The sequence below is a fragment of the Theropithecus gelada genome, chromosome 4 (genome assembly GCF_003255815.1).
Source record: "Theropithecus gelada isolate Dixy chromosome 4, Tgel_1.0, whole genome shotgun sequence".
Taxonomy (NCBI): domain Eukaryota; kingdom Metazoa; phylum Chordata; class Mammalia; order Primates; family Cercopithecidae; genus Theropithecus; species Theropithecus gelada.
In genome coordinates, this window is record NC_037671.1 from 32,232,838 (window position 1) to 32,241,955 (window position 9,118).

Below are 9,118 nucleotides of genomic sequence, written 5' to 3' on the forward strand. Positions count from 1 at the left end.
CCTTCTCCATTCAACGTGCCTGGTTCTCTACATATTCGCTAAAGCAAATCTGAAATCCCTAAATATTGAAATTGCAGTGAAAGAGATATTTTCATACAGAGAAGCTGGCTAAACAACATTCTTTAAACATTAGGAAAATGTTGTTTTATTATTTATTATTTTTTAAATTTTCTTTTTACCAAATAGATTTTTGATACGATTTTATTTTATGGGTCAAAGAACCAAAAATAATATTTTAGCTGTCATTTGTACTTTTAAAAGACACGGTAAAGTTTTGAAAAATATGCAACATACATGGCTATCAAAGAAAGCTACTTTAAGTTGTTTGAAGGCAGTCCTTCGTGGAGGTGTGGTAAAGGTTAGATAATTTCTCAAAATTTCCTCCAGCTGTAAAGCCAAATACCCTATGGGCTCCCTAGAAGTGTTTCCTAGTTCATTTTTTTTTTTTAACTTTAGTCACACCAAATCATTTTGTTCTCTTATCAGTATTTTTTCAACTTTGAATTATTCCCTGTTTATAGGAAACACTCTAATGTCTGCATCTTTCTTCTGATTTCCTAATAGTTCTTCTTCTTTTCTAAGTGCCTTCCATTTCTAAGGATTTCCCACACATTCTTGCTTCTTTCCTCCTAATATGCAAAAGTTAATCCACTACGTTTGTACAAGAAAGGAACAAACAGGAAGCTATTTCACAAAATTATGTCTGCTTTTGTCAGTGCACCTGTAGAAGATAATCCCAAGTACTTTGCAAATAATGTAAGAAAAAACCTTCAAAAGATATGTCTGCCTTTCAATAAACAGAATAAATTTAGTCAAATATTAAACCTCATTATAATTATCTTACTTATAATCCCTCATGTGTTTTAACAGTTACTAAAAAATTCTATTATTTCAATTCTGCAAAAGAAAGAAAAATGAATACCTTTCATTCATAGAAAATGGAAATGTTATTAGATGGAAAGAAGGGGCAAATAGAGAAAACACATTTTACAAATGAAAAGGGCTAGAAATGTGTGGTAGCTTTGGAGAGAACTGATAGGAAGCCAACAGACCTCTGGGTTGGTCGAGGAGAACCTGAGTGTCAGTGCCACATTAATGAAACTAGAAGAAAAGAGAGAAAATTCACTTGAGATACAATGTTTCTTCACATCTAAAAAGTGAGTTTATTTCAGGCAAAATAAAAATAAGCCTTAAGAAAATGCATCACAAGACAGGGTTTTCAGTGGTCTAAATTCATAAATACTTTAGAAGAAGACACTATTTAAAATGAAGGAAGAATTGTTGAGTCTATTGGAAGAGCTTTTCTTATTCAGAGATTCAGAGGTGTGAAAAAGGAAAATGTCCCAGTGCAACTGGCAACTAGAGGAACAATAATGTTTGTCATGAAGTAAGTAAGTTGGGATTTACTTTGAAAAAAATTAAAGGCTTATATAACAAGAAACTAAGCACATTATCTGATATAGCACTGATAAAACTTCAAATATACCTCAGGTTAATATTTGATTGATGTATTTTTTTTCCTATCCCAGTAGAGCTCCATGACATTGTCAGAGATGTGGGTTAGAAAGAGATCAGTAAGAGAACATCTCTGGCCTCATCTACGTTTTAAGATGAGAACAAAACAATTACTACTATTTTAAAGAGGTTTTTATATCTCTTTAAAGACTTTGTGATTATAATGAGTTCATCTTTATCTTTCTCTCTTAAGTCAAAAAATTTCAGGTGCCATTTTCCTGCGTCAAGAGATATCCAAGTGGTGGTGCACTTAAAAATTGCCCCCTATTAACGCTGACTTGGGATAGGAAAGGAAAGTTGTATCGGAATACGGATGTTCACAACCAGAGAAGATTGTAAGTTAGCAACATATTCTAAATGCCCAGAAGAAAGAAATATGTTAATGATAAACTTAATTTTAAAAACTGGTTATGTCATAGTCCATAACATGCATGAATCCTTAATATTGAAGAGACCAACAGCTAAGCTAAGTTCTGTACAACTTCTGAGGTTTGGAACAAGTACAACAACAGTACTCTCCTTCCAAGTAGCTTTGGCTTGGTGAGAAAATTCTGAGCTGGAAGGATTCTGGTTGCGATTAGTGTTCCATACATTATTTTGTCTTTTTTCTGAAGTGATGCTGAATACAACCTCAGTCACCGAATTTCTCCTCTTGGGAGTGACAGACACTCAAGAACTGCAACCTTTTCTCTTCGTGGTTTTCCTCACCATCTACTTCATCAGTGTGGCTGGGAATGGAGTCATTCTGATGATTGTCATCTCTGATCCTAGACTCCATTCCCCTATGTATTTCTTCCTGGGAAACCTGTCCTGCCTGGATATCTGCTACTCTACGGTGACACTGCCAAAGATGCTGCAGAACTTCCTCTCTACACACAAAGCAATTTCTTTCTTGGGATGCATAAGCCAGCTCCATTTCTTCCACTTCCTGGGCAGCACAGAGGCCATGCTGTTGGCCGTGATGGCATTTGACCGCTTTGTGGCTATCTGCAAGCCACTTCGCTACACTGTCATCATGAGCCCTCAGCTCTGTACCCAGATGGCCATCACAATCTGGACCATTGGTTTCTTCCATGCCCTGCTGCACTCCGTAATGACTTCTCGCTTGAACTTCTGTGGTTCCAACTGTATCCATCACTTCTTCTGTGATGTGAAGCCATTGCTAAAGCTGGCCTGTGGGAACACTGAGCTCAATCAGTGGCTGCTCAGTACTGTCACAGGGACAATTGCCATGGGCCCCTTCTTTCTGACACTTCTCTCCTATTTCTACATTATCACCTACCTCTCCTTCAAGACCCATTCTTGTAGCATACTCCACAAAGCGCTGTCCACTTGTGCCTCCCACTTCATGGTAGTTATTCTTTTGTATGCACCTGTTCTCTTCATCTATATTCATCCTGCCTCAGGGACCTTCATGGACCAGGACCGGGTCATTGCCATCATGTACACTGTGGTCACTCCAGTACTAAACCCACTGATCTACACTTTGAGGAACAAGGAAGTGAAGGGGGCCTTGGGTAGAGTGATCAGAAGACTTTGATTTGAATAAACTAGAGAACTCTTCTGAGGCATAAATAACCAGCAATGAAAACATAGAGACGTGTAATTTTACTACTTCTAAGATGATTTATAAGTGTAAAATAGAGGCAATTGGATAAAAGAAAAAAAGTCCTATCTAGTTGTAGTCAACAATACATTTCTAAGTAATATGAGGAATACTTGAATATGCAAGACACTAGCCGTGGAACCCTAATGCTGAAAATTTTTTGGAATATCAGTTGATAAAATTGACTTGTTATGTATTCTAAAATGTACTTGTATGCAGTTGCATATAGAATTATGCCTGTATTGCCCATGTATTGTATACATAGATCATATTTAGGACTGTTTGTCTGTAAGATCCTTTTAGTTTAACACATTTTAGTCTGATCAATAGAATGGTTATGCTTTTTTATTTTAAAGATTGCCATGTAGGGCTATGGTTATTCAATTAGAAAAGTAAATGCTAACTTGCATATTATTTAAATAAATTTTAAAGAGGTACGTCATAATTTCTTTTTAGTTTGGCTGGTTTTTGTTCTTTTAATAGTGATTCAAAATACAAAAGACATAGAAAGGTGTCAAATGTTTCTCTCCCATCTCTGCCCTCCTGCCACTCACTTACTCTTCATATACAATCAGTGTAACCAGTTGTTTATCTGTCCTCACAGAGATCCTTTATGCTACAGGGTCAAATACAAATATTTTCTTTAAAAAAGAATGGCAATGAACAATACATGTTATATGAACAAACCAATGTTGAGGACAATGTGTATCTTGGAGACCTTTCCCTATTAGTACATACAGCTTCTTTATTTTTTTAACGTGCATGGTATATGCCACTTTGTTCATGTATTATACTTGATAGATCATTCTCCTGTCATTGGACATCTATGTTATTTCCAATCACATGTTGCAGTGTATAATCTTGTATACACGTCATTCCATATATGTGCAAGTCTATTTGTAGGACAAATTTCCAGACATGGAAATGTTAGGTCAAGGGATATAGTTATTGTAATTCAGATAGATACTGCCAAATACGCTGAATATGAATGATGCCAATGACTTATTTTGTAGATGCTTCCCTGAAAATATTCTACTTTTACAGCCTGGTTATGTAATAAATGACATCCTAAAGACACCTTCCATAACATGGAAGTCTGTATAATTTTCCCATTGTTATAGAAAGTTTTCAGACTATTTGAAGCCCAAGCAAGACAGCAACTGGGAGAAAGGAAAAACTAAGAATCCAGCAACTCTTGTCATTCTTAGCTGGTACGCATGCAACAAGAAGTATTTTCCCTACTTCAGCATAAAATACTTTAAACTTTCCTGTTATTACGCCAACACTTACTCACGGTGAAAAATGAATCAAGTGTGTTGTTTATTATTTTAATCAAAAATAGCTCTACAGGTGTTAGATTTATGAAAGTCCTGCACAAAAGAACTTTACTAAATCAAGGCTGCCCTAAGAGACCCACCCTATAGCTAAAGAAAAAGAATCTCACACAGAGGACATGCTGCAGAGAGAATGAACTACTGAAACACACTGGACTGTTTCATTTTCTTTCTAACACACAAAGAATAGGAAAGAGTGGAAAAAGGGAAGAAACTTTTACTAAAAGTTAACAGTTTTATTTTTACATTTTATAATACAAATGAAAAATGCTTTTTAAGTAATAAAATAAGTAATTAAAATAAGCAAATAAATAATTAAACTGAATGACATTGCAATCACTAATTAAGACATAAAACAACTGATCGTTCAGCTAAGAGTTCTGGTACCTATATCTTCAGAGATATTTCAGAAGTGAACTGGCCAGACTTCAAGGATTACTATGAAATACCATTAAAAGTGGAACTGGGTTAAAAAAAAAAAAAAAAAAAACCCCTCAACAATCACTTTGTATCTCATTAGAGTGTTATAACCATATCAATCCACCCTTGGTCATGAAAGATGATGACTTTAAACACGCTATTATTTTGGTTTCGTTTTCCTGTATCTGTCCTTACTTTTCCTGTATCTGTCCTTACTTTGACAGATTGTAATGCATGTAATATGATGTGATACAGGTGAAATACAAAAAAATTCGTGATATTTTTTTTCTTTTCCTTTGGTACCAAACTCATACTAAGTGAAAACAATGAAATCATAATTGCGGAAGTATTTCTGGAGCTAATAGAAAAGAAAAGGTTTGATGTTTCTTAGATTCTAAGTACCTAGAAGTGGATTCTGGCCCTGAAAAGATGTGATATGCCAACATTTGTAACTGTTTAGAGATACAAATAGACAACACTATGGAAGCTATGTTGAGCGGGTGGGCTGACTATTCAAAACCCCTGCCTTCACTTTCGCAAACGCAAATGATCTGACTTCTCTCTGGTACTTCTTTTTTTTTTTTATTCTTTAAGTTCTAGGGTACATGTGCACAACGTGTAGGTTTGTTACATATGCATACATGTGCCATGTTGGTGTGCTGTACCCATCAACTAGTAATTTACATTAGGTATATCTCCTAATGCTATCCCTCCCCACAATAGGCCCCAGTGTGTGATGTTCCCCTTCCTGTGTCCCTGTGATCTCATTGTTCATTTCCCACCTATGAGTGAGAACATGCGGTGTTTGGTTTTCTGTTCTTGCGATAGTTTGCTGAGAATGATGGTTTCCAGCTGCATCCATGTCCCTACGAAGGACACAAACTCATCCTTTTTTATGGCTGCATAGTATTCCATGGAGTATATGTGCCACATTTTCTTAATCCAGTCTGTCACTGATGGACATTTGGGTTGATTCCAAGTCTTTGCTGTTGTGAATAGTGCCGCAGTAAACATATATGTGCCTGTGTCTTTATAGCAGCATGATTTATAATCCTTTGCATATATACCCAGTAATGGGATGGCTGGGTCAAATGGTACATCTAGTTCTAGATCCTTGAAGAATCGCCACACTGTTTTCCACAATGGTTGAACTAGTTTACAGTCCCACCAACAGTGTAAAAGTGTTCTTGTTTCTCCACATCCTCTCTATCACCTGTTGTTTCCTGACTTATTAATGATTGCCATTCTAACTGGTGTGAGATGGCATCTCATTGTGGATTTCATTTGCATTTCTCTGATGGCGAGTGATGATGAGCATTTTTTCATGTGTCTGTTGGCTATATGAATGTCTTCTTTTGAGAAGTGTCTGTTCATATCCTTTGCCCACTTTTTGATGGGGTTGTTTGTTTTTTTCTTGTAAATTTGAGTTCTTTGTAGGTTCTGGATATTAGCCCTTTGTCAGATGAGTACATTGCAAAAATTTTCTCCCATTCTGTAGGTTGTCTGTTCACACTGATGGTAGTTTCTTTTGCTGTGCAGAAGCTCTTTAGTTTAATTAGATCCCATTTGTCAGTTTTGGCTTTTGTTGCCGTTGCTTTTGGTGTTTTAGACATGAAGTCCTTGCCCATGCCTATGTCCTGAATGGTATTACCTAGGTTTTCTTCTCAGGTTTTTATGGTATTAGGTCTAACATTTAAGTCTCTAATCCATCTTGAATTAATTTTGATATAAGGAGTGAGGAAAGAATCCAGTTTTAGCTTTCTACTTATGGCTAGCCAATTTTCCCAGCACCATTTACTGAATAGGAGATCCTTTCACCATTTCTTGTTTTTGTCAGGTTTGTCAAAGATCAGATGGTTGTAGATGTGTGGTATTATTTCTGAGGACTCTGTTCTGTTCCATTGGTCTATATCTCTGTTTTGGTACCAGTACTATGCTGCTTTGGTTACTGTAGCCTTGTAGTATGGTTTGAAGTCAGGTAGCGTGATGCCTCCAGATTTGTTCTTTTCGCTTAGGATTGTCTTGGCAATGCGGGCTCTTTTTTGGTTCCATATGAACTTTAAAGCAGTTTTTTCCAATTCTGTGAAGAAACTCATTGGTAGCTTAATGGGGATGACATTGAATCTATAAATTACCTTGGGCAGTATGGCCATTTTCACAATATTGATTCTTCCTATCCATGAGCATGGTATGTTCTTCCATTTGTTTGTGTCCTCTTTTATTTCACTAAGCAGTGGTTTGTAGCTCTCCTTGAAGAGGTCCTTTACATCCCTCGTAAGTTGGATTCCTAGGTATTTTATTCTCTTTGTAGCTATTGTGAATGGGAGTTCATTCATGAGTTGGCTCTCTGTTTGTCTGTTACTGGTGTATAAGAATGCTTGTGATTTTTGCACATTGATTTTGTATCCTGAGACTTTGCTGAAGTTGCTTATCAGCTTAAAGAGATTTTGGGCTGAGACAATAGGGTTTTCTAAATATACAATCATGTCATCTGCAAACAGGGACAATTTGACTTCTTCTTTTCCTAACTGAATACCCTTGATTTCTCTCTCTTGTGTGATTGCCCTAGCCAGAACTTCCAACACTATGTTGAATAGGAGTGGTGAGAGAGGGCATCCCTGTCTTGTGCCAGTTTTCAAAGAAAACGCTTCCAGGTTTTGCCCATTCAGTATGATATTGGCTGTGGGTTTGTCATAAATAGCTCTTATTATTTTGAGATACGTTCCATCAATAGTGAATTTATTGAGAGTTTTTAGCATGAAGGGCTGTTGAATTTTGTCAAAGGCCTTTTCTTTATCTATTGAGATAATCATGTGGTTTTTGTCTTTGGTTCTCTTTTTATGCTGGATTACGTTTATTGATTTGCATATGTTCAACCAGCCTTGCATCCCATGGATGAAGCCCACTTGATCATGGTGGATAAACTTTCTGATGTGCCACTGAATTCAGTTTGCCAGTATTTTATTGAGGAATTTTGCATCGATGTTCATCAGGGATATTGGTCTAAAATTCTCTTTTTTTGTTGTGTCTTTGCCAGGCTTTGGTATCAGGATGATGTTGGCCTCATAAAATGAGTTAGGGAGGATTTCCTCTTTCTCTATTGATTGGAATAGTTTCAGAAGGAATGCTACCAACTCCTCCTTGTACCTCTGGTAGAAGTCGGCTGTGAATCCGTCTGGTCCTGGACTTTTTTTGGTTGGTAGGCTCTTAATTATTGCCTAAATTTCAGAGTCTGTTACTGGTCTATTGAGGGATTCAACTTCTTCCTGGTTTAATCTTGGGAGAGTGTAAGTGTCCAGGAAATTACCCATTTCTTCTAGGTTTTCTAGCTTTTTTGTGTAGAGGTGCTTATAGTACTCTCTGATGGCAGTTTATATTTCTGTGGGGTCGGTGGTGATATCCCCTTTATCATTTTTTATTGCATCTATTTGATTCTTCTCTCTTTTCTTATTAGTCTTGCTAGTGGTCTATCAATTTTGTTGGTCTTTTCAAAAAACTAGCTCCTGGATTCATTGATTTTTGGAGGGTTTTTTTATGTCTCTATCTCCTTCAGTTCTGCTCTGATCTTAGTTATTTCTGGCCTTCTCCTAACTTTTGAATGTGTTTGCTCTTGCTTCTCTAGTTCTTTTAATTGTGATGTTAGGATGTCAATTTTAGATCTTTCCTGCTTTCTCTTGAGGGCATTTAGTGCTATAAATTTCCCTCTACACATTGCTTTAAATGTGTCCCAGAGATTCTGCTACTTTGTATCTTTGTTCTCATTGGTTTCAGAGAACATCTTTATTTCTGCCTTCATTTCGTTATGTACCCAATAGTCATTCAGGAGCAGGTTGTTCAGTTTCCATGTAGTTGAGCGGTTTTGATTGAGTTTCTTAGTCCTGAGTTGTAGTTTGATTGCACTGTGGTCTGAGAGACAGTTTGTTATAATTACTGTTCTTTTACATTTGCTGAGGAGTGCTTTACTTCCAATTACGTGGTCAATTTTGGAATAAGTGCGATGTGGTGCTGAGAAGAATGTATATTCTGTTGATTTGGGGTGGAGAGTTCTGTAGATGTCTATTAGTTCCACTTAGTGCAGAGCTGAGTTAAATTCCTGGATATCCTTGTTAACTTTCTGTCTCGTTGATCCGTCTAAGGTTGACAGTGGGGTGTTAAAGTCTCCCATTATTATTGTATGGGAGTCTAAGTCTCTTTGTAAGTCTCTAAGGACTTGCTTTATGAATCTGGGTGCTCCGGTATTGGG

General features: G+C 36.7%; 1 protein-coding gene across 1 annotated transcript; it reads left to right on the forward strand.

The window, feature by feature from the left end:
- The first annotated feature begins 1,992 nt into the window (after window positions 1-1,992).
- On the forward strand, window positions 1,993-3,558 carry LOC112623563 (olfactory receptor 12D2). Its single transcript, XM_025384116.1, has one exon. The coding sequence runs from the start codon at window positions 2,132-2,134 to the stop codon at window positions 3,053-3,055; it is 924 nt and encodes a 307-aa protein (XP_025239901.1). The 5' UTR covers window positions 1,993-2,131; the 3' UTR covers window positions 3,056-3,558.
- Window positions 3,559-9,118: the final 5,560 nt, after the last annotated feature.